The sequence below is a fragment of the Vespa velutina genome, chromosome 3 (genome assembly GCF_912470025.1).
Source record: "Vespa velutina chromosome 3, iVesVel2.1, whole genome shotgun sequence".
Lineage (NCBI taxonomy): Eukaryota > Metazoa > Arthropoda > Insecta > Hymenoptera > Vespidae > Vespa > Vespa velutina.
Genome location: NC_062190.1, coordinates 11,927,548 through 11,951,321, shown reverse-complemented (window position 1 = coordinate 11,951,321; position 23,774 = coordinate 11,927,548). Strand labels below are relative to the sequence as shown.

Genomic DNA, 23,774 nt, shown 5'->3' with positions numbered 1-23,774 from the left:
TAGAAGATTTACTATCGATATTTCGTTTAAATAGTCTTACAATATATAATATTTGATATTCCAATGTAAATTCCGTGTATATGGTATACGTGAACGAATCGCCATATTATATTACGCATAAAGATTTTTTTCCCTCTTTAATACGCAGGATTGAAACGAGAAAATTCACGACTCAATGTGTATATATATATATATATATATATATAAAATACGTGCGCGCGCGCACGTTGATTACTCACCATGTAAGCTCCGTGCTAGCACGCATAATCGTAATGCGCATGCGTGAAAACGCCGCATATATTCCCTCCTTTCCTTTCCCATTGCTATTGCGTATATTCATCCTGTCATTGAAAAAAGTCAGTCTGAGCAAGATGGCCGGCCGGACAAGTTCGGTCTTTTATTATTGCATCCTTGCGTTTTATTTGTTCTTTCTCACCGGTTCTAATAATGGCGAAAGATTCGGTGATAAACCAAAGACTTTGCACATCGTCGAAGATACAGGATCTTTGCAATACAAGAAGACTATTATTATCAATAAAGACAGCAACAACCATGACGATAATGGAGAAACGTCATATGAACGAACCCGCAGAAATGCCGAATCACGGATTCTAAACAATAAGCCAAATATTACCGTCAAGGTGGGTCATTCCTTTTTCATCTTTTTGTTCTCTAACGAATGAAAAAATTCGATCTTTCGTTACGGAGATATCGCTTTATTGCTTTCATCTCTCTCTCTCTCTCTCTCTCTCTCTCTCTCTCTCTCTCTCTCTCTCTCTCTTTCTTTCCTTCCTTCCTCTCTTTTTCTCTCTCTCATTCCTTGCGTTCTTTCTTCCTTCTTGATTATCTCCCTCTTTATTTAATTTTACAACTAAATAAGTCGGCAATACGGCCCACGTTTTCTTACGCTCTTTCGCCTCTCTGCCGTATTTATGATTAATCTCCCTCGTTTGCGACAATTCTCCGCCGTTATTTGCCACTTCCTGTGTTACAAGATAGCTATAACGTATAGCGGTGGGCTTCTGTATCGTGCAGTAGAAGATAATTGACGTGTTATGCACCTTCCAGAATAAATTTAATCAATCGGGTTGAAATAAGATAGCGTTATGTTAGTTTTGTTATTGAAACGCAGAGGTCAATAACCGTTTAGTTAATGCATTTATAAAGCCTTTATGATCCATTTTAATAAACGTTCATTGTTTGTAAATAGAAGTGGACTATCTTCGATTTCGTTATACCCGATTGCCATCGACTTTTTTTTTTCCTCGTAGGTTTTTCATCTAAAAACATTTTCCATGAATTGTTACGATTGATAACATTCTATTTTAATTGCATTATGATAATTACGCTCTTTGTTTTCTAGTCACAGTATATTCTTGGAAAAATAGGGAAATAAAAGAATTTCGTAACGCAATATGTGCTGTATCACATTCAATTTTTTTTTTGTTCTTCGCCTATAACAGAGATATATTTGCAGCGATAAAATATTTTATTTCTTTATAAAGGTTTAATAAAATTAAAAAATATATAAGTCCTGCCTATGTTATGTGCTTGATTAAAATCGTTTTGGTATAGTTTGGCATAGCCTATTATCTTCTTCAAAATATTTTTTTGACTTGTCATAACAATGCTGTATGGATATTCATGTAATTGTTACATGAATATCCATATAGCATTGTTATGTTATGAGACTGCCTTGGCAGATACAGATAAACATCCAAAAGTATCCTATTTCATTTATTTGCGATAATAAACGAAATATCAGTTATTACAATGTTATATAAGCATTTTATAACTGAAATGAATGCTCAAATTTTTAGGATTTTCTTTGTGATAAATATATGTTTTCATAATAAATAATTTGATTATCTTATTAAGAAATACTTATTATTAAATAAACGTATTATCTTTGTATTCCCCACTTATATAAGACCATTATGTAAAGTATCCAAATTTTATAGCCTTTCACTTTTACTTTGAAGGTTTTTTCCTTCTTCTTTTTTCTCTCTCTCTTTCTTTCTATATATATATATACATATATTATAAATCATGAAATGATTCATCCTTTTTAATCAAAAGACCTTTGCACATTGTACCAAGATCGAAACTTATACAAAAATATCTTCTTACATTCAATTCATTCATACAATTTATTTACAATATACATCTATAAAAAAAGTTGCTATTATTTCTTTTTTAAATAAATTTTATTAGTAAAGATAAGTTATCTCAAAGCGATAACAAAAATATTGGATTAATCGATAAAGATATTGTAAATATGATAAAGAAAGTATATAAGATAATATCAAAGTGTTTATTTATATATTTACAGGTGAATGCTTTAAACGATTCTCATCAGCAATTGATGGTGCATTGGGTCGGAGAAGGATCAAATGTGATAATATGTCTAGCGAAAGATAGTACTCCTATAGCACGCATGCAAGAAAGCGATGAAGTTGTTCAAAGTAATCCTAGTGCTGTATATATAAGCTATGATTATGGAGATACGTTTGAGAATAAGACTGAATACTTCAAAGTTTCTTATGAATACAATGCACGATATGCTACTTTAGATAAATTTACTAATCATCCAAAGAATTATCAATATGTAGGTTTCCTTAATTCTAAACTATTGATTTATCTTAGGGATATTAAACTATAATAAACACTAAATATAAGATATATTTTTATAATTTATAGTGTATCTTTGTGGACAGCACAAACAGTTTAATATTCATTACAAGGAATAATGGCAAAACTATTAGAAGAGTATCCGTTCCATTTCACCCAAGTGAAATTTCATATTGCGAATCAGATCCACGTGTTGTATTAATATTGGATAAAGTTGATCCTATGAGACAGGTAATAAGTTTTAATCTAATATAAAAATTACCTTTTAACAGTTTTCTGAGTTTGTTCGAATTTCAATATTATTACTACTATTATTATTTTTTATTTTTTATTTTTATTTATTTATTTGTTTTTTTTTTTTTTTTTTTTTTTTTTTTTTTTTTTCTTTTTTTTTTAGTTATGGTTGTCAAAAGACTATGGATTTAAATGGATATCTATACAACAATATGTAAAAGCATTTTTCTGGTCGTCACAATGCACTATATTAGTGGAACGTACAGAACCATCGGGATCTAATACCGTTTTACGAGCAAGATACGAAGATGTAGTACTTCATGGAAGAATGGAAATACATGATTTGTTAGTACATGACTTTCAACATAGATTATCTCTTTTGCCAATTCTTCAAAAGGAAAATCCAACTCTGACAGAAGCAAATCATTATCCAGGAGAGTCTAATATCGTAATCAGAAATGTTGAAGATTTTCAAATCAGGGGAGATTATATGTTCGCAACATCAAAATCTTCTAAGGTTAAGATAAAGTTCTATTAATAAACAATGTTTATTTCATTCGTGCGAATTATATAACTTAATTATTTTCTCATTTTTAACAGAATGGTTCTTCGGAAAATTTAGATTTATATGTCTCTTATAAAAATCAAGGATTTGTATTAGCTCAGTTTAATACTGAATTGGATCGTAAAAATTATCATATTGCAGATGTAGCGAACAATAGAATCTTTGTTGCAGTTGCTCATAGTGATACCATGGTAAATCTTTATATATCAGAAATAATTGATCATGAAAAAGCTATATTTTCATTATCATTGGAAGGAATTCTTACATTCTTTCCTAATAGTACATGGAAAGATAGTTGGCTGAAGTAAGTAATAAGAATCTCCACGCATAGATAAAATAAGCTTATCGTAGAAGTCTTCATGGTATTTTATTATTTTCTAATATATTGTTTCAACAGTGATGTTGCAGATGAAGCATTTACAGACTTGTATAGAGTAGAAGGACTGCGTGGCATCTACATAGCTTCAAAAGTTAAAGGAAGCCCGAAATTAGGTTCAATTGGACCGGAACATTTAGCATCATTGATTACATTCGATCACGGAACAACTTGGAATAATATCAAGCCACCCGTAGCAAATCATGAAGGATTTTATGTTCATTGTCCACAAAAAGATTGTTCCTTGCATCTGAGTCAAAGATTTAGTCAATTATATCCTGTTACGAGATCAGTAACGATCATGAGCTCGAAATCTGCGCCTGGTATCATTATGGCCACAGGCGTAATAGGTTCAAGTTTGAAAGGACATCTTGCACTTTACGTATCGAGAGATGCTGGTCTTACATGGAAACAAGTTTTGAAAGATTATTATTTCTTCAATATGGGAGATCACGGTGGACTTTTAGTTGCAGTTAAATATTTCAAGTCGCGAGGTGAAACGAGAGATCTTTCATATTCTATAGACGAGGGAGAAACTTGGCAAACGTATGAGTTTCATGAAAAAATGCTACGTGTATACGGGCTTATGACTGAGCCAGGTGAAAATACTACAGTGTTCACGATGTTCGGTTCGGACAGTGGACAACATCAATGGTTAATAATTAAAGTTGATTTGAAAAACGTATTTGAAAGAAATTGTAGAGAAGATGACTTTAAATTTTGGTCACCGGCGAGTTTGGATCAGCCAGTCGTATCGTGTGTCTTAGGAAAAATGGAAACTTATCAAAGACGAGCAGCGCGAGCTAATTGTTACACAGGTGTAAACTATGATCGACCTATCAAATTAGAGATTTGTCCATGCGATGCTAATGATTATCAATGTGATTTTGGATTTCTAAAAGTAGGACCTCCATATCATTGTATACGTAATAAGCTTTTAACTAATGTCGATCCATACGCAGTTCCCAGTACATGTAAGCCTGGAAAATTTTATAAACGTACAAAAGGATATATTAAAATACCAGATGACGAATGTATCGATGGTCTCGCAAGAAACTTTGAACCAGACGAAATACCTTGCCCGATGAAAGAATCGTTGGAATTTTTGTTGGTCGCTCAACGAGAACATATATCGCGAATAAATTTGGTCGAAGAGAAATTAGAAACATTACCCGTCCATGGTTTGAAAAATGTTATTGCCATAGAATTTGATCTTAAAAATAACTGTTTATATTGGGCAGATATTGTTAACGATACTATTGGTAGACAATGCCTTAACGATGGTTTACGTTCCCCAGAAATTTTAGTAGAAACTGATTTAAATTCTATCGAAGGAATGGCGTTTGATTGGGTCTCCAATGTACTCTATTTCGTGGATGGTGTCAAGATGAGAATTCAAATAATTAGGACGAATGTTTCGACAATGGGGAGAATGCGAAGGACAATTTTAGGTCCTAATAATTTACAAAAACCGAGAGGCATAGCCGTCCACCCAATGATGGGATACATGTTTTGGACCGATTGGGCTCCTGGTAATGCATCCGTTTCCAGAGCTAATCTCGATGGTACAAATATCAAGCGTTTGTTTGTTAAACCAACTGTTGAATGGCCAAATGGAATCACAATTGATCATATAGCAGAGAGAATTTATTGGGTTGACGCCAGAGAGGATTATATTGGCTTCTCAGATTTTGATGGAAAAGGATTTAAGAAAATCATAGAGAACGATGATCGTGTATCGCATCCATTTGCAGTTGCTGTCTTTAAAGACAACATGTATTGGGACGATTGGAAACAATCGATGATATTTGTGGCTGATAAAGATCACGGAGTTGGTATATCGACAGTAATTGGTCAGATGACAGGACTGATGGATTTAAAAGTATTTGCTCATAGCGTACAAACTGGAACAAACAAATGTGCAAATAGTACCTGTCCCTATATTTGCTTAGGTGCTCCTTACAATAGTTTTGTCTGCTTATGTCCGGATGGAATGGTAATGATCGATGGTAAATGTATGTGTCCTGGCGGTATTAAGCCATTTGCTAATTCAACATGTCCACGAGTGGCAACTACGTGCTCTGCTAATCAATTCCCTTGTCACAATGGGATCTGTATACCTAAATTCTGGAAATGCGACGGTGACAACGATTGTGGGGATAATTCGGATGAAATTCAATGTAACAATAATAAGGCTACATGTAGTGCATCTAATTTCGAATGTGACGATAATAAGTGCATTCCAAAATATTGGATATGTGATCTTGATCAAGATTGCAAGGATGGCAAAGATGAAATGAATTGTAAATACCCGAATTGTTCAGAAACACAGTTCAAGTGTGATAACAGCCGTTGTATATCTTATAGATGGTGGTGCGATGGTGAGAATGACTGTAGAGATGGTTCAGATGAGAAAAATTGTACTAAAAATATACAGCCAAGCTCTTGCAAATCTGATGAAATTTTATGCGAAAAGGATCGTTCTTGCATACCAAAAACATGGAAATGCGATGGTGAAAAAGATTGCGAAGATGGTATGGACGAGGAAAATTGTAGCACAATGGAATGTGAATCTTGGCAATTTATGTGTCACGTATCGCAATTACACAGATGTATTTACAAATCTTGGGTATGCGACGGAGATAAAGATTGTCCCGATGGATCGGACGAATTAAATTGTACTAGAACGACAATTGCGCCTCCAGTACCATCTCCAATATCGCCTACGAGTTCTTGCATAGATTGGATGTTTACATGTAATAATAAAAAATGTGTACCTTATTGGTGGAAATGTGATAGCGTTGATGATTGCGGCGATGATTCCGATGAAATGGGTTGCGGGGACATTGATCCAACATCCGAAGTACCAGAAACAACAGAACAAGTTCGTATATGCAGACCTTATCAATTCCAATGTCTCAATGGCGACTGCATAGAGAATGCATGGGTCTGTGATGGATCCAATGATTGTCTTTCGGGTGAGGATGAATTGAATTGCAATGTCGTATATTGCGGAGAAGATCAATTCATGTGCCGTAGGGATGGTTCTTGTATTCCTCTATCAAACATATGTAATGACGTAGAAGAATGTCCCGATGGCAGCGACGAATTAGGTTGTCATCCTAATCAACATCCAAGTCCAGCTGCGACACCATCTTGTTACGTCGGTCTATTCCCTTGCGATGAAACACGTTGTTTCCCTCTTACGTCTTATTGCGACGATAAGCCTGATTGCTTAGATGGATTCGATGAGTTACATTGCGATAAGAATAACTCTCGCGTTTACCAAGTACTTGTCATGGGTGTCGATGAACGTTTGATAAATGCTACTAGTCTTTTCCTTTTCTGGATGCCAATACCAAACAATGTGACTTTAGAGTTCTTACCATCTATCGCACGGATCGAATCTGATGCAAAATGGACCAACGCTTCTACCTGGATCGAAGATACGGAATATTTGTTCAGTGGTCTTCAACCTTATACGCGTTATAATCTAACGGTTTATGTCAAATTAAAAGGACAAAGTACTGTATTTCCACCGGCTAAGTACTTGCGAGTTATGACAGGAGAGGGCATACCGTCGGAACCATGGAATGTAACGATTACTCAAAAGAACGGCACAAGAGTTGAAGTTTCATGGCGTTCGCCTTTGCATCCAAATGGACCTATTACCGGATATGACGGGTTCATTTCTCCTCCTACGCCACCTTTGCGATTTTCATGGCAAAAGACGTCTGGAGTTATAGATACCGTATTCGAGGCTCATCAAAATTATTCATTTTGGGTCATTGCAAAGAATAGGGAACACGAATCAAATGCTTCCCAAGTTGTTGTGTTGACCTTTGATGGTGCAGCGAATATTGATGATATAGAAGGTTTGCGCGTAACCGAAACGACGAATCATTCGGTGTCTTTAACGTGGAACAAAATAAAGGACGTGGATGGATACCATGTTACCCCGAAAGCACCTTCATTGCATCCTGCTTTGAAAACATTGATTACAATGGAAAATGTAATCGAAGTTACAAATTTGGCTCCTGGAAATAATTATACATTTGAGGTTGCTGCGACAAAAAAGAATTACGTAGGCAAAGTAAATACTGTAGTTGCTGCCACAAAGGGTACGCCATTGCCGTCGATAGTAAAACTCGACGCACAACTGGTTAAGCCACACGGAACAACGGTTAAACTCACCTGGGATCCACCAAAAAGCCTTCGAAAGATTAAATGGCAATATGCAATTTATTATGGTCTGAATATGCAAGAATTCTTTAAAGGTATAAATTATTAAACGTTAAAATTATTTACAAATGCTTCATGCAACATTTCTGCACTTTCGAATGAATAATGTAATTTTATGTTTATTTGCCGTTTTTCTTTTTTTTTTTTTTTAGAGTACAGATACCTTACTACGAACTTGACTGCTACAATTAAAGATTTACAAGCTTGCGAGTCATACATCTTTGGAGTTGGCGTCAATGGGGATTACGGAGCTGGTCCCTTGAGTCAGCCAGTTGCTGTTACAACTCATTTTAATGTACGAGCACCACCGAAAAGGGTAAAGGTATCGAATAAAAGCGATAGCATCATCGTATCTTGGAGCGCAAGCTGTCCTACGATTGATGAACCGATTAGTTATACGGTAAGTTATCTAGTTACTTTATAAATTGAGTAATCGTGTTTTTTGCCCGGGGAGGAAAGAAAGAAAGAAAATTTTCTTTTTTTTTCGTAGATCACACTGACAGAATTGACGCTCAATAAAACGAAAATTGTAACGCTATTGCCAACAAGCGAATCAATTATGAAACACACGTTTAATAAGATAAGATATGGTGGAATATACCGTGTCGTAATTGCAACGGACGTTAAAAACACTATACCTAGTCAACCGGTAATTTATCATGCACCTCCAATTTTACCACCTCATCAATTAAAAGTATTATACAAAGAAGGAAATTATCTTGTGTATTGGCACCATCAACCTGATAACATGGCAATAATTACAAATTACCATTACGAAATATTGGTAGCGGAGGGTTCACGTATATTAAATGAATCCAATACACAGATCTTTAAAGCTGATCAACCACCGTATATATATAAAAATGCAAAATCAGATATAATATATACCTTCGCAGTTAGATTGGTTACCGAAGAAGGATATCGAAGTATATTGAGCGAAACTCGAAGTATAGAGAGTCCAACGGGTAATTTTTATTAATATGATGCATTATAAATTACACTTTCTTCCTTTCTTTTTTCTAACGATAATATGTTTCAAATATATAGTATGGCCAGTGACTATGAATACGTCGAACATCTTGTCTTTCGCTATACCAATTTGTTTGCTCGTCATAGCTCTGGGCTCAGCGTTAGCATACTTTGTTGTACGGCACAGAAGATTGTCTAATAGCTTCACGCAATTTGCTAATAGTCATTACGACACGAGACGAGGTCAAGCAACATTCCCTGGTACCACGGATGGCTTAGGTGAGTAATAATACTACCATCAAATCGAATTTATTTACTTTATTAATTTGAGATTTACTTTATCGTATAAAGTATTTACAAATAATATGATATTCTTTTTCTCAGCAGAAGAGGAAGATAGCCCTGTGATTAGAGGTTTCTCAGACGATGAGCCATTGGTAATAGCATAAACACGTAACATTTACCTATATTATATATATATATATATACATACATATATACATATATACATATATACATATATACATATATACATATATATATATGTATATATATATGTATATATATATATATATATATATATATATATATATATATATATATATATATATATATATGACATACAATGATATATAACAAAACGTTAGAAGAATGTGCCAAAATATTATTAATCTAATAAAATGTTGAGTCTAGGTGAAACTACAATGAAAGTCAGGAGCTTCTATAAAAGCTATGCAAGTGGTTTGAAATTGATAATTTTACTAAATTGAGATGTGTACTAAATGTTAAATTAGTCGATTCGAAGTATATAAAAAGATACTTTGTAATACAATTGTTACAATATCATATAGAAATAGAATATTTATATGCATTTTAAAATATCAGAAATTAGTACAGCGTGAGACGACATTTAGCCATTGGATCCTATATTAAAATTTATATATTTAAAATAAAAGAGAGAGAGAGAGAGAGAGAGAGAGAGAGAAACAGAAATTTAAGCTATAGCAGAAGAATTAAATATCTTATGGAGTATTGATCGTGAAAATTATTTGTACATAGTAAATATTTTTTATTGAATGTGCAGATTAAAAAATTTTTTAATCTGCCATACATAATGCTGTTATACATGTTACTATATATAAATATAAACATATATACATGTGTGACTGAGTACGTATATACGTATATATGTATATACTTATGTATGCACTTTAACAACATAGTATTATTTAATACGATTTCGTCTTTCTTTATTTTCTATGTACGTATATTTTTTATCTAAAAAATCAAATTTTCCCTTTATGCAATATATAAGATTTCATAAGAATGTTAAATATATTTCTACAAGTTATAAAATTTAACATTGTCAGTTTCAGTAAATTGCATATCCATCAAATTTTTTTCTTTCAATACAGCGTTATTAAAGTTTTTATAATCTGTGTGTTAAACAAGAATAATCAGAATTATTGTATGTATTTTCATTGAGAAACGCGCAAGCAATTACAAGCAGATCTATGGAATAGATGAAATAATAAAACTATTTTATAACTATTTCTAAAGTTTTATATGTTTAATTTTAATCGATTTGATTTCTGAAAACATCTACCAGATGAAACTTATTTTAATTTCATATTTTAATACTGTTGACAGCATATAGAGGCTTCTAAACGGTTGTAAATAATTATAAATTATCCAAACACATTTAGTGAATTATTAATAATCAATATTTATGACAAAATTACTTTTTCCAATTAAATAAATATAAACAGAAAATTACTATAGAGGTAGATTTTATTTATAAAATATTCTCTTCTGCATTTCATTTTTCATTATTTTTTTTATGCATATGATATGAAAAAGACAGTTTGTGTTTATGAGTCGATATGATGATACTTTTGCAATTACAAAATTGGTTATTACATTATAAGATTATATGAACATAAATGGAAAAAGGCAGGTAATATGCACGATTTATCTTTAAGGTTATTATTTTTAAGATACAATTTGTATTTTTATAGTACATAATTTAATTTTATTTTTTTCAGTAAAATGTAAAATGTTGAAATTATACATATATATGATCGTGCGTTAAAAAAATGATATTGAAGCAGTATTGTCGAAGTTTGTATTGAAAGTTCTTCGCGTATAATGCGTTGTAATTACCGTTAAAGACACTTTTTCTTTTCAATTCAGTTTAATAGTATTTGTTATTTAATAGTTTCCATTACTTTTTTATTTTTTCTTTTTTTCTTTTTATTTTTTTTCCCCTTTTAAATTATTTCTCTGTAAGAATTGAAAGATAAAAGGTCATTACCATCATAAACAGCACATTTATAATACGAAGAACTACAATAATTAAGTAAATAAGATTTTAGATTGTAATTAGCAATAATATGTTTAAGAATCGTAGATGGTACTTTCTTTTTTAATTATCCGTATTACTTTATATTATTATTATTATTAATATTCCTACTATGTTTGTAGTTATACATAAAAAAGAAATAACAATACTATACACGATCTTTCCATCGATTTTAAGGAAAAAACAACTAGACTTTGCATTTTACATATTTCTATATCTATCGAGGCGACGATATATGATAGTATAATAAAAAAAAAAAAAAAAAAAAAAAAAAATATATATATATATATATATATATATATATATATGCGTGTAAATAAATAAGATTAAGGCACAAGATAATTTTACTGTGTTCTTTTATTACTGCAATTCTTATTGTGTATTATTTGAATTCTACAGTTCGATGGCTAATCAAATTATGAGAGAGAGAGAGAGAGAGGTAAGGTTTAATGTATCATTAAAATAACAAGCAAGCCTTATTTCAATATTACACATTTCGTGATAAGATTATTTTATTGATTGATTATCGTTATTTAAATTTGATGATAATCAGTTGATATTAAAATACGTCTTATCAAAAATTCTTATTTATTGTATCTCTTGTAATAACGAAAATAAACAAAATATATAACGACACATATCATTTTATTAACATATAAGATATTCAGATTTATATAAATTTAACCACATACAAATGTCATTTAATATCCATCAATATAAACAAAATTTATAAATTGGACTAGAAATGAGCTGTGAACGAAATGTGTACGTTATATGCTTATCTTACTGTACAACTAACATTTTTATTGAAAATTTAAAATTAAATTTATAATAAAGATCTCACAATTACTACACAACTTACAAAAGAAAATGCAATTCCTGTTATAGCACCGTACTTGTATATTTAAATAATTATAAACATTTGAAATCCTAGTAACAATCCTGCTGATAGTATTTAGAGTTACTTGGAGATCTTTGCAATTATAATTACATATATTATCATTAATATCTTTATACATAAACGGCATTTGTACTTGGTGTATAAAATTTGTAGATATTAAAATGCAGAAAAATGCAAATAACTTTATGAGTGACACAAATTTATAAATAAATTTCAGGTTACTATATATCATTATTATATAAAAAGTTTAATATTCATAATCTAAATTCAAATTCGTCACATACAATTTATTTTTCTCAGGTTAGTTGTATTTTTAGTCATTTGCATATACTTTGCATATTGAATATTCAATTTGTAATTTACAAGTACGGGTTTGATATTATTTTATATGACGTATATATATATATATATATATATATATATATATATATATATATCACATAAAAACGTGCAGTATATTTTGCAATTATAGTATTCATTTAATTTTTCCAACAAAAAAATATTAGAAGTTCGATGGTAATAAACAAATTCATTATTTTTAAATTTAAATTCTGGTGAAAAATACGTGTATTCATTTTTTTACTTTTAGACTTTGGATAATAATACATTTTGATTTTTACCACAATTTTTATTTGGAAAGCTATTTATTAGGCAACTTTCCATTAATGAAACTTATAAATTAGACTTACATTATAAACATTATATCACTTTATAAGAAGGAAATAAGACATGTCTTAAGAATGTCTTAAAAATTAATAATGTGCTGTCCTAATAGTAGTTATGTGCTTAATATTTGCATAATACTATTTACAATTAACAGCAAGATTGTTTATAAGAGCAAGGCACGACCGAGTTTAAATATATCTTTTTGTTAACTTTATAATACCATTTTGTTAATTTTATTACACCTGTTTATAAAGTGTAATAAATTCAAAGTAACACTATTTCCAATTTCATGAAAATTTAACATAATTAATTAAATGTCACACTCAATTCAATATAACAATAAGATTCCAAATTTATTGATTTTTAATACCATCATTTAGAAAATTTTGCTATAATTATACTTTAAAAGTATTCCTTTCTTATTACATATGACGAAAGAGTGAACAATGTGTAGAAGCATATTTCAAATAGTGAAATATTACTGTTTTTATAAAGGTAATAACATTAAGTTATTAGATTTCACAATTGATGTATAACAAACTATTATGAAACATGCATGCAAGATATAATAAAATCGCTTAAAATGTTAAGATTTTAAACACTTTATAAAGTGTCAACACACTTGCGCTTTATACAGAATGCAGAAAAAAAATTTGTCTTGAGATTGATTGCTAAATCCTTAAAATTGATACTCTACATAACATGTGCTATATATTATGGATTAAAAATAATATATATATATATATATATATATATATATATATATATATATATATATATATATATATAAAAGCAATGCACTAGTTTTATAATTTATTATAATTAAGAAAATGCAGATCTAGTTTCTGTGTAATTATAAGATATGTGTGTCAAATAAGTATTCAATAAATGCTCCTGTATTTGCACTTACATAAAATAAATAAATTTTTATACTAAATTAATGGTAACTACATATTAATAACTAGTTATCAAAATGTAAGGATTTTTACAAGTTGTATCAAGAAATTATATTATTGCAAATAATTATTTACTTTATGAAAAATATTATGTGATGACTCTGTATAAGATATAACAAGAATAATATGTATGTGAAGATATATATATATGATATATATATGAAGATATATATGAAGATATATATATATGTATACACATACATACGTACGCACGCGCACACATACACACACGCACATACATATATGATTTATCTGTATAAAATAGTTACCTTTTGATGAAAGAAAATTAATTTAAAGATAAAAACAACTTACTTGAAAAAATTTCAAACGCCATGTCCGCATTAATATTTAGAAAATTGTTTCTGACTAATCCCTTTTTAAGCAAATAATTATACGCGTGCTAAATCAAATATTTTATTGTTTTAAATGAAAAAGTGGCATTAACCATTAAAATGTATCTAAATTGTAAATAGTTCAATTGGAATTGACAATCCATACACTCGTTATTTTATTGTAATAAATGTTAATATTGTTTAAGGCAGGAATAATCCACTTTTTGTGTTACAATTATCCTAAAATTTTAATGCTATTCTTAAATAGCATATACCTTACCAAAAGCAGGATAATATATACTGAAACATACTATAATGTATATAACTAGATGTTATAAAAAATAAATGAATGACTAGGAATCTTAATGGATCCTGTTGGATTTTTGAACCCTTTGCAGCTGTGTCATGTGTACCAAGAAATGCGCCATGTTTATAAAAATTTTCCAAAAGCAATTCTTTTTCTACCCATCTATCATATAACCACTTAGACAATAGCTCTGGTTCACGTGGAACCTACGAGTTTTTTTATAATGAATAAAATAAAAAATTTTTATATACATATATATTATTATTAAATACATAATATCTTACCATTTTACTAGGATAAAGTCGATAAAACAAGAACGTTTCGCAAGGTGATCTTGAACCAGTTATAATTGTAGGTAAATCAATAGGTTTACCCTGAGGATATGCTATTGTTATATCAAGAACCCAGGTGATTTCAGCTGGTTTTATTGCCGTGCCTGTATGAAAAATTCATGAAATCCTTTTTCTGTTTTTTTTTTTTTTTTGTTTTATTTGTTTCATACGTTGCCACAGACGAATAAAAGTATATATAAAAGTATAAGTATCAAAAAAGTAATATAAATTCAAACGAAATACATTACTTGCTCTGTTGTCTAAGTGGTCATGTTGCACCATATCATCTTCCGTTGGACCGATAGTGTTAAATATTATTTGCATTGCACCTACTCTAGGTAAACTCACATTCTCTAGGATGGGCAAATTATTTTTTTTAGCATATTTTTGTGATGTTTCACGACGTTTACATAAGAAACCTCCTTCAGGAAATAGAATTAACCATTTTCTATTAAGTCCTATGTATGATTCTTTTAGATGTTTTTCTAATTGTCTTAAGCTTTCGTCTCTTCGTTTACGACCCTGATACATAAAGTAGAAAATAAATTCTTTTAATAAATTAATAAAATAATAATTAAATCCATTTTATGTTACAGGATTAAATACAAATGAAAATATATAGAAAATAAAAAAGAGTGATCTAAATTTTTCAAACTATATAATGATATGCATTACGAGAAGAAATAGGGAAAATATATTCAACTTACAGAAATTATAAAAAAGTCATGATGTAAAATAGAAACTATGCCAAAGTTAGTGAACTTAAATATTCTATCCATAATCCACATTAAATTGGGCAATACATTTGGTTTTGCATTAAATGTTGTCATTAACATAGGAACGTCCCCAGTACTCTGATGATTTACTATAACAAGTGTTCTTTCACTAATAATCTTCTCTATATCATCGCCTTGTTCTATTACTATAAAATAAATGTTTATTTTTAACAGTGACACAAGGAGATTGTTCAATGTATAATTCTATCATTTTATATTATAATTGTTTTTACAACTTACTATCATAACCAGCTGACCAAGTCCACATAGAAACCATGGCTAGTAACCAATGAAAAAAAAGGCCCTCTATTCGCCAATATACTTGTGGTTGATATACTTTCACAGGATACAACAGAGTCATCCATACTATATACGTAGGTATACAATAGATATTATTTAATATTACAAAGCCTGTTCGTGTAATACACTTTACAAATGTCACTACATTGTTAATTATCCTGTAAAAAAAAAAAATATATTTTAGCATATAAATATAAATAATTTAAAATATACGTATGTAGAGAGATTAATACTGAATTATGCTTAAACTTTTATATATATATATGAAATATCGCAAATTATATTAGTACTTTGGACATAACCAAATGTACAATTGAAACAATTAATCAAATATACTATTAATTTAACGAGATATACATATAATTTAAGATTATCAATTTATATAATCAGATAAGGTAATATAATAAGTTATAGTTTATAATTTTTATTGAAATAATATGAAACTTTTTATAGTTAAATAACATGAGTTTTATATTTGTCAGCAAATTTGTATATACTTTTATTAGGTGTAACACTTGTAATAGAAACAATATTATATTTCGTTATACGTACAATTTGTCATGTAAAATAATGAAAAAGAATTAATGTAATTTTTCATAAAATATTTCAGTTATTTTTCAATTATTTCATTAGCGTATTTACTTTTTAATTTATATTGTTTAATTTTAAAATTATAATTTAAAATAATTTAAATGTGAATCAAAAGAAAAATAAACTAGTTCATTAAGTATCATTCAAAATCTTTCATCAAAACGTGTATTAATTTGAAGGTTAAGAACATGTTCAATGAAAAGGATTATAATAACTATATTGATATAGAAAATAAATAATCGATAAATGTTTTATTTGCTGATATTCATGTAAATAATGAAAAAAAGCTGTCACTAAAGGTACTTTTAATTTACCTTATAATGGCAGATACGCCGGAGGCTGAAGAGTCAGTCATTTTTTTTTAAGACGCCACTCGTTATATGAGATCGAATATATCTCATTCACCTTTTATTCATCAACATTATAGCATCTCTTTAGAAGGAAATTATATAATATAGAATCATTATCTTAGATGACACATTAACATATACAAAAATGGGCGAACTGTTCATTAATAATTGAAATTATATTTTTTAAACAAATTTTGATCAATATTCGTTAGCGTTTTAAAATTTTGCATTTACAATGTAAAGATGCTTTCACCATTGATTTTGGTTAACGATTTCTTAACTGGGGAAGAAATGAAAAAACTAAGAATTTAATAGTTTTTCTGTCAGCTGACATATACGCGGCGCTTTTGCAAAGAATACACCATGTGTCACTACTTTTGCTACTTGAAATACATATCTCATTATTAGATATGACACAGAACAATTGCTATCAACCTTTATTGACAATATATAAGTATCAATTATGGGATTTACTTTTAGCATATTGCAAATATAGAATGATATTTCGAATTATACAAGTTAGAAAAAAATTGTAATAGTACGTTATTCCTTTAGTTTTCATTCCAGCGGTAACATTTTCTAACAATTTTAAGTAGTTTCAAGATTTGCACTTTGCAGATTGGTCGTTTTGATTTCTATAGGACGATTCAATTCACACATTCCACCAATAGGATTCGTTATATCTTACGTACGTGTTATTAATCACAACCAATCGGAATAGCGCTTCCAATAGCATAGTCAGTAAGAGATGTAGAGGAATGTGTATAGGCGGGCCAATCATAGGTAAGAAGAAATGAATCAAACAATCCTCAATTGCACTTGATTTGACTGGATTTGGCTCGACTCAATGATCGTTTATTTTATTTCCATTTTCATATACTGTCATAAATAATAATTCAAAAGGTAAATGAAGCTGTTTAAAATCATTTAAAAATATAAAACATTTTGCTAATGCGTTATCCATAAGGAATAGATCGTATATAATAACGTATGTGGTATTGCATGTAAAAAGGAAAAACAAAACCGATCGTTAAAACGAAATTTTTGTAATATCGTTTCGTAATATCGTCAAGTCAAATAATTTTAAGTCAAACATTTATTAAACGCTTCATAATAAGTAACAACTTTCTTTTTTTTTGTTTTTTTTTTCTTTATGCACAATGACTTATATTATTATTATTTTCACGTGTAATTTTCTCATGTTCGTATTTATAATTATCTTTTTAAAGTATAAATCGCTGAATTATTCTATGCTAAAAGATTAATGTTACATTAATATAAATAAGATCTTAGCATTTATTGTTCTTATTATTACTTAACAATTTATTGGATTATTTATTAAGTTTGAAAGGTTGTATTATTGTCGTCTAATTTCAATCGCTATTTCATCGCGCGTAGTCGAGTCAAGTTCGGAAATGTTGCATCCTTGAGATCACATAAAGTATGCATCAGCGATGAATTCAAGCATTTGCAGTATGTTACCTGCGATAGCGATCGTTTGTAGATTTATAAACTTTTACTTTGGTACGCATTTGCAAGAGTTAAGACTATTAAGACTTGTTGAACATTTTAATTGAAATTATATTAAGAATAGTAAATCGTCCCTACTATTATGATTTTACTTTAATTTTTACTTCGTTTTTCTTTACGTTCATGGCCAAAACCATGACCGTAATGACGAGCGTGATCGTATCCATACGGTCCGTACCCATAGCCATGGCCATAGCCGTGACCTCCATGGCCGTGACTACCATAGCCGTGGCCACCATAGCCATAACCACCGTAGCCGTGACCACCATAGCCATGCCCTAAACCGAAACCGTGACCAACTCCATGAGCATAACCGTGTCCGACAAGACCATGACCAAAGTGCGCTTGATCGTGTAACGACGGATAGAAGGGACCGGCCGGAAAACCTCTACCGTAAATTGGACCAGGTAATATCGGAGCATACAATGAGTGTACTGGAACCGGAACTGGTACTGGTATCGGAATTCCTTGCTTCACCGGTACTGGATAAGGCTGATGAACTGGCACTGCTACGGGATGTTTCACCGGTATCGGTACAGCGTGTTCCACGGGAACTGGAACTGCCTATGAAATTACACGTTTATTTTCTCTTTCGTTCATTTCAGATCTATCATACAATATTTTCTTTTTACGTAGTTTAAATTCGTATTTATTTAATATAATTATATTTATTATCGTTATTTTTTTTTTTTAGAATCTTTTAATCATTACCTGTGGAACTGGTACAGGTACAGGTATCGGTTTGTGAATAATTTTCTCGATCGGTACCGGAATCACCTTTTCTACCGGTATATGATATGGTTTCTCTATGTAAACTGGTTCCGGAACCGGAACTGGTTTTTCCAAGACCACATGTTTCGTTATATATACAGGAAGTGTCTTCACTAATGGTTCATGGCCCGTTCCGGATGCTAAAGCGAAACTTCCTCTTCCATAATTTCCAAATCCGTTCCATCTTTCAAAAAATATTTCTCTATGTGTAAGATAATGATATCAAATAATCCAATATATTCGTAACATTAATGTGATTACCCTTCATGGTGTAAATTGATATTCGCGAATTTAATACTTTTCCATGGATTATGATTATTTGCCCATGGTTGTCCGTTTCCGTAGGAATATGGATTCGGCATACCGATCCATCCATCGCTACCGCCCAGGATACCTCGTTTCCTTTGCTTCGTATCTTCCGTAGGTTGCTCCGTCAAAACGGAACCGCACAGAATTGTCAGGATTAACTGTAATATGAAGAATTGTCGTTAATAGTAACTCAATTTTTCGCGCGCTACAAAAATCAAATCGTCCTTCTCTTTATCTTTTTTTAATGGTTGCCTTACCAAAACCTTCAACATTGTTCATGCGTCGGAGTGCAACTGTTCAGAAGGTCGCGATGTCGGTAGGCTTTTATATTTTCAGATCAGCGGATTAATAGTTCGATGAATCCGGATCAGAGTCTAGATCGTGTTCCTTTCTTTGATCGGACCGGGAACTCGATGCTGTCGATTGACGACTCTAGTGTTTCCGGAGAGGAAAGTGGTCAGATCAATACTGATTCCTGTTAAAGGATATTTCGAGAGCAACTTGACATGTAAAACTAGTGACATGTAATGATGCTTGAACGTGGTTTATACAAAAAGAAAATATTTTATTTCATATTTTTAGTTGAATTTACAAGAAATCTTTAAGTATTAGCAAGCGTTACTTATATCTACTTATATTCATTTTTTAATTACTACAACGATACGATCACGTAAAGTGAATATTTATAATGATGACAATTGAAAAAAGTAAATCTTTCTTATAGATGATACATTTAACAACATTCATGCTTTTATTAACGTAAGAAGCTCTATGTATTTTAATGAAATGAATAGTATTTGTGATTGATGATTTAATCTTATGGCATGGCAGTGTACAATATTTTCATTCATTTATTCATAAGATGTATTTTTTGATTTTTAATTGATTAATATAATTGCTTTATTCTTAATAATTCTTGAATTTGTTTTTTTATCATCGGCAACAAGAAGTGGTTGCCAGAGTGCTTCCGCATCGACTATGTCTATGGAAGCGGACTTTCCTAACTTTCATTTTCTACCGTTCGAGCTACTTCTAATTCCAGTTGCTACTGCTCATTCATTATTCATTACCGAATAATAGTTTGCCCATTCAAACGTATGACACCTTGGTTAAAGTGAATAACTGTTAAATCTCAATTAAATGTTGCGTCAGAGATAATGGCTATGGATATAAAATATTCGCAAAATATCGATAAATTATATTTTTCAAAGATAGTAATGAGATGTTTTTTTTTCTTTCTTTTTTTTTTTTCTTTTTCTTTTTCAATGCATTTACTGTTTTAAAATTCGTTCTTTTTTGTCGTGTTACAACCACTACAACTAGTAGAAATTTTCATCGATTTTTCTTAATTCATTTATATCTTATCTAAGATGTCCTCGCGATACATAACATAAATTGTTTGCCTTATAATTGATTACAGGCATTTCACGTTCTTCCATCGCTTTCCCTGGTGACATAGTACAGAACAAGGAATTGAATCTTCTTGTATGTGTGTCATTATCTTACGATCTCTAACACTTAATGCAATCCAGTGCGCGACAATGCCGGATTACGTGTCTAATGTTTCTTTCTCTTTCAGAACCGCTACCATTCACGTATGAAAGAAAAGCGGAGTAGGCCGTTATTTGGCTGTCGCCCAGGATAGGTGGAAGCGAAAGTTTATCGTATCTACGATCGATATGACAATGAGGTCCACGAAGACGACATGTACTCTTCTTCCTGTAGCGATGAGTCGCGTGGCGATGTTCTATAAATACTTATGGGGGTCACAATACCGAAGCAAACACAGTTTTTCTACGACGTTGGTGTCAGTAACAAGCTGTTAGTAGTTACTGCGGGAAATCATGAAGTTCATACGATATACATTGGTACGATTGCCGTAATATATTATACATAAATTGCATTTATTTAAATTCAGGATAATGTAAAAATTTAAGTGGCACTAAAAAATACATATTGCGCTTTATTATTATCTCTTTACAGGAAATATCATTGCTTTTAACTGTGGGAATGGCTATTACGGTTGAAAAGCGAGATAATAGGAATCCAGCGGTGTCGAAGAAGCATGACAAAAGAGGACTCGTTGGTCTAGGATATGGCCTCCAACAGGATCATTCGGAACACGTAGGACAAATTTATGGTCCTCCAGAACCAGCGCCAATTTATGAAGAACCACCTCCAGATGCTTTACATCCTGTACCTGGACATTTTGAACCGGCACCGGGATCGCCGACGGCACCATTTTTGGCACATCCGGTTGGTCAGTATAAAATCAATATTTCAGTTATTTCGTTAATTCAATTAGATCATTTCATTATTGATTTTCATCGTAGCAGCCGCTCTGCCTATTCCAGCTCCAGCTGTAGCACACCCGCTTCCGCAGCCTGTACCTGTGCCTGTTCCGGTTCCTATAACGAAGACCTTAACAGTGCCAGTACCAGTTCCGGTGGATCGTACTGTTGCAGTGCCAGTGGCCGTTCCAGTCCCAAAACCATATCCAGTCCATGTTGAAAAAATCGTCCATGTAGATCGGCCAATACCGGTTCCTATCGAAAAGACAGTTCACATTCCAGTCGATAGACCAGTCGCAGTTCCGGTTCCAGTACCAAAACCTTATCCAGTGGCTTATGAAAAGGTGGTTCATGTAGATCGTCCTTATCCGGTTCATGTGGCAGTGCCATATCAAGTCCCTAAACCATATCCTGTACCTGTGGCAGTGCATGCACGTTACAAGTGGCACGGTTGGTAATTTTTCAAACGTGAACTGTCTCTTTTTTCCCACCTCTTTCGTTTTTCCTACATTTATCGTGGAAAATTCCAATTTTACCTTTTTCCTTCTTTAAGAATTTGGATTTTTACAAAAGATTCAATATTCATTTGATCTTTCAAAGTCGTTTATCTACTTTATTTGTTATGATGTCGGACAAATTTTATTTATACATATAATAAATAAAAGTACATGATTTTCTTTTACATGTTAGAAAATCGTGTCAAAAAATAGGAAAAATATTCTTATTTTGTACATAAATGCACGCGCCCTTGTTCTTCATGCGTATCGCAAGTTGAGTTTTTTAAATTCTTTTTATTCGTAAAAAGTTATGGAAATAGGCATCAAAATGACTCTACTTTTGGATTTTACTTAAGTGTCCTGTGAAGTTCCAAGGTGCATTCTGTATAAGGAACATCTATCGAACGAGTTACGTTGAACATCAATGGGCCAATGAGATGGCATAGCGTGTCCAGCAAAACCCTATGCCCCTCTTTCTTACACCTCGAACGAAGTTTCGAACGAGTTACTTCGTGGGAAATATCACACCTAACTGAGCTTTTATGATAGACCTGAATCGTATCGAAAAAGACAAGTCGAAAGGTTGACCTTTTTACGTAACAATTCTCATGCATTCTTGAGGAACCGTAACGGTGCTTCTACCACCACAGCTGCAACCATTTAAAGGACAGAATAAACAAGATCTAATCGATGATCAACGATATTGTAAACCAACGCTCAAGACGTGAAGAAGCTTTTATAAAAACATAGGGCTCATCACATCCAAGCATAGATTTAGAACGGATCTTGATATACATTATTCATTAAAAATTATATTTGATCAGAATTAAAGAATAACTATAGTTTTTAATTTCTTTATAGAAGGTAATTTGGTTGTCGATTTAATTCAGACCTTTGTTAAAAAACAATACTCAAGTTAAATAACTATTTTGTTTTGTTTTGTTTGTTTTTTTTTCTTTTATATGTATACATGCAATTATATCTTTTGTAATCACTTTTTTATCTTTCATTTATTTTTACATTAAAAGGGAACCAAAGATACTATAAAGTAGTAATAACAATATAATAATTTGCTCCTCGAGTCTATGTACTATAGTGCTAGAAACCTCTAGGTGGCTCATATTTAATTAATACTTCGGCACCACGCGCTCGATAGGCGTTAAACTTGACACCAAAGACCAATATGGTACCCGATACAGCTCCGCCAGAGTAACTTAAAGAAGACAGACGCATATGCTATCTGTAACTGAAATTTTACAAAAGGGCATAACTTTTCAGAAAGATTGGAAGAACTGTAATTATCATGATAATTATCATGATGTAAAAATGAAACGGAATAGTTAGACAGATATCTAATTTAAAGAAATTTTCTTTCCTCCAATTGGAGACCCCTTGTTTTAATAACTTTATTACAATTATGTTATTAAGACGTTATCCTTTTATTGCAAATCATTCGTCGTTATTATTTTTTATTTTTCATAAATGA

The 23,774-nt window shown here is 31.1% G+C and overlaps 4 protein-coding genes across 7 annotated transcripts; 2 read left to right on the top strand and 2 right to left on the bottom strand.

Annotated features, from left to right (window-relative positions):
- The first annotated feature begins 335 nt into the window (after nucleotides 1–335).
- LOC124948172 (sortilin-related receptor-like) lies at nucleotides 336–11,896 on the top strand. Of its 4 annotated transcripts, none has more exons than XM_047491444.1 (11): nucleotides 336–641; nucleotides 2,333–2,608; nucleotides 2,701–2,862; nucleotides 3,029–3,382; nucleotides 3,466–3,734; nucleotides 3,828–8,083; nucleotides 8,201–8,448; nucleotides 8,539–9,013; nucleotides 9,096–9,296; nucleotides 9,402–9,454; nucleotides 11,779–11,896. In XM_047491444.1, the coding sequence occupies exons 1-11, from the start codon at nucleotides 372–374 to the stop codon at nucleotides 11,788–11,790; spliced, it is 6,576 nt and encodes a 2,191-aa protein (XP_047347400.1). In that variant the 5' UTR covers nucleotides 336–371; the 3' UTR covers nucleotides 11,791–11,896. The 4 variants fall into 4 exon arrangements, with proteins under 4 accessions (XP_047347400.1, XP_047347402.1, XP_047347399.1 ...); XM_047491446.1 differs by having other exon boundaries at nucleotides 9,405–9,454; nucleotides 11,779–11,895; XM_047491443.1 differs by lacking the exon at nucleotides 11,779–11,896 and having other exon boundaries at nucleotides 9,402–11,654.
- A 1,847-nt stretch (nucleotides 11,897–13,743) lies between these two features.
- Nucleotides 13,744–17,461, bottom strand: LOC124947874 (acyl-CoA:lysophosphatidylglycerol acyltransferase 1-like). Its single transcript, XM_047490591.1, has 6 exons — nucleotides 16,855–17,461; nucleotides 15,890–16,107; nucleotides 15,581–15,795; nucleotides 15,122–15,395; nucleotides 14,826–14,977; nucleotides 13,744–14,747 (listed from the first exon to the last, which is right to left on the bottom strand). Exons 1-6 carry the CDS (start codon nucleotides 16,893–16,895, stop codon nucleotides 14,511–14,513), a joined length of 1,137 nt encoding a protein of 378 aa, XP_047346547.1. The 5' UTR covers nucleotides 16,896–17,461; the 3' UTR covers nucleotides 13,744–14,510.
- Nucleotides 17,462–18,132: 671 nt separating this feature from the next.
- Nucleotides 18,133–19,880, bottom strand: LOC124948126 (tetra-peptide repeat homeobox protein 1-like). The gene is made up of 4 exons (XM_047491292.1): nucleotides 19,758–19,880; nucleotides 19,453–19,658; nucleotides 19,132–19,375; nucleotides 18,133–18,984 (listed from the first exon to the last, which is right to left on the bottom strand). Exons 1-4 carry the CDS (start codon nucleotides 19,770–19,772, stop codon nucleotides 18,514–18,516), a joined length of 936 nt encoding a protein of 311 aa, XP_047347248.1. The 5' UTR covers nucleotides 19,773–19,880; the 3' UTR covers nucleotides 18,133–18,513.
- A 1,077-nt stretch (nucleotides 19,881–20,957) lies between these two features.
- LOC124948127 (anther-specific proline-rich protein APG-like) lies at nucleotides 20,958–23,735 on the top strand. Its single transcript, XM_047491293.1, has 4 exons — nucleotides 20,958–20,985; nucleotides 21,080–21,368; nucleotides 21,484–21,760; nucleotides 21,834–23,735. The coding sequence occupies exons 2-4, from the start codon at nucleotides 21,345–21,347 to the stop codon at nucleotides 22,247–22,249; spliced, it is 717 nt and encodes a 238-aa protein (XP_047347249.1). The 5' UTR covers nucleotides 20,958–20,985; nucleotides 21,080–21,344; the 3' UTR covers nucleotides 22,250–23,735.
- Nucleotides 23,736–23,774: the final 39 nt, after the last annotated feature.

Excerpts from the sequence above, each read along its gene's own strand:
- LOC124948126 (XM_047491292.1), bottom strand. Across the intron at positions 19,376-19,452 it reads ATCAATTTACACCATGAAGG|ATGGAACGGATTTGGAAATT; the intron begins GTAATCACATTA and ends ATTTTTTGAAAG. Across the intron at positions 18,985-19,131 it reads TACCTGTACCAGTTCCACAG|GCAGTTCCAGTTCCCGTGGA; the intron begins GTAATGATTAAA and ends GTAATTTCATAG.
- LOC124948172 (XM_047491444.1), top strand. The coding sequence starts at position 372 with ATGGCCGGCCGGACAAGTTCGGTCTTTTATTATTGCATCCTTGCGTTT. Across the intron at positions 2,863-3,028 it reads AAGTTGATCCTATGAGACAG|TTATGGTTGTCAAAAGACTA; the intron begins GTAATAAGTTTT and ends TTTTTTTTTTAG. Across the intron at positions 3,383-3,465 it reads CAACATCAAAATCTTCTAAG|AATGGTTCTTCGGAAAATTT; the intron begins GTTAAGATAAAG and ends CATTTTTAACAG.
- LOC124948127 (XM_047491293.1), top strand. The coding sequence starts at position 21,345 with ATGAAGTTCATACGATATACATTG. Across the intron at positions 21,369-21,483 it reads AGTTCATACGATATACATTG|GAAATATCATTGCTTTTAAC; the intron begins GTACGATTGCCG and ends ATCTCTTTACAG. Across the intron at positions 21,761-21,833 it reads ATTTTTGGCACATCCGGTTG|CAGCCGCTCTGCCTATTCCA; the intron begins GTCAGTATAAAA and ends TTTTCATCGTAG.
- LOC124947874 (XM_047490591.1), bottom strand. The coding sequence starts at position 16,895 with ATGACTGACTCTTCAGCCTCCGGCGTATCTGCCATTATAAG. Across the intron at positions 15,796-15,889 it reads TTGGTCAGCTGGTTATGATA|TAATAGAACAAGGCGATGAT; the intron begins GTAAGTTGTAAA and ends TTTATTTTATAG. Across the intron at positions 14,978-15,121 it reads CCACTTAGACAACAGAGCAA|GCACGGCAATAAAACCAGCT; the intron begins GTAATGTATTTC and ends TTTTTCATACAG.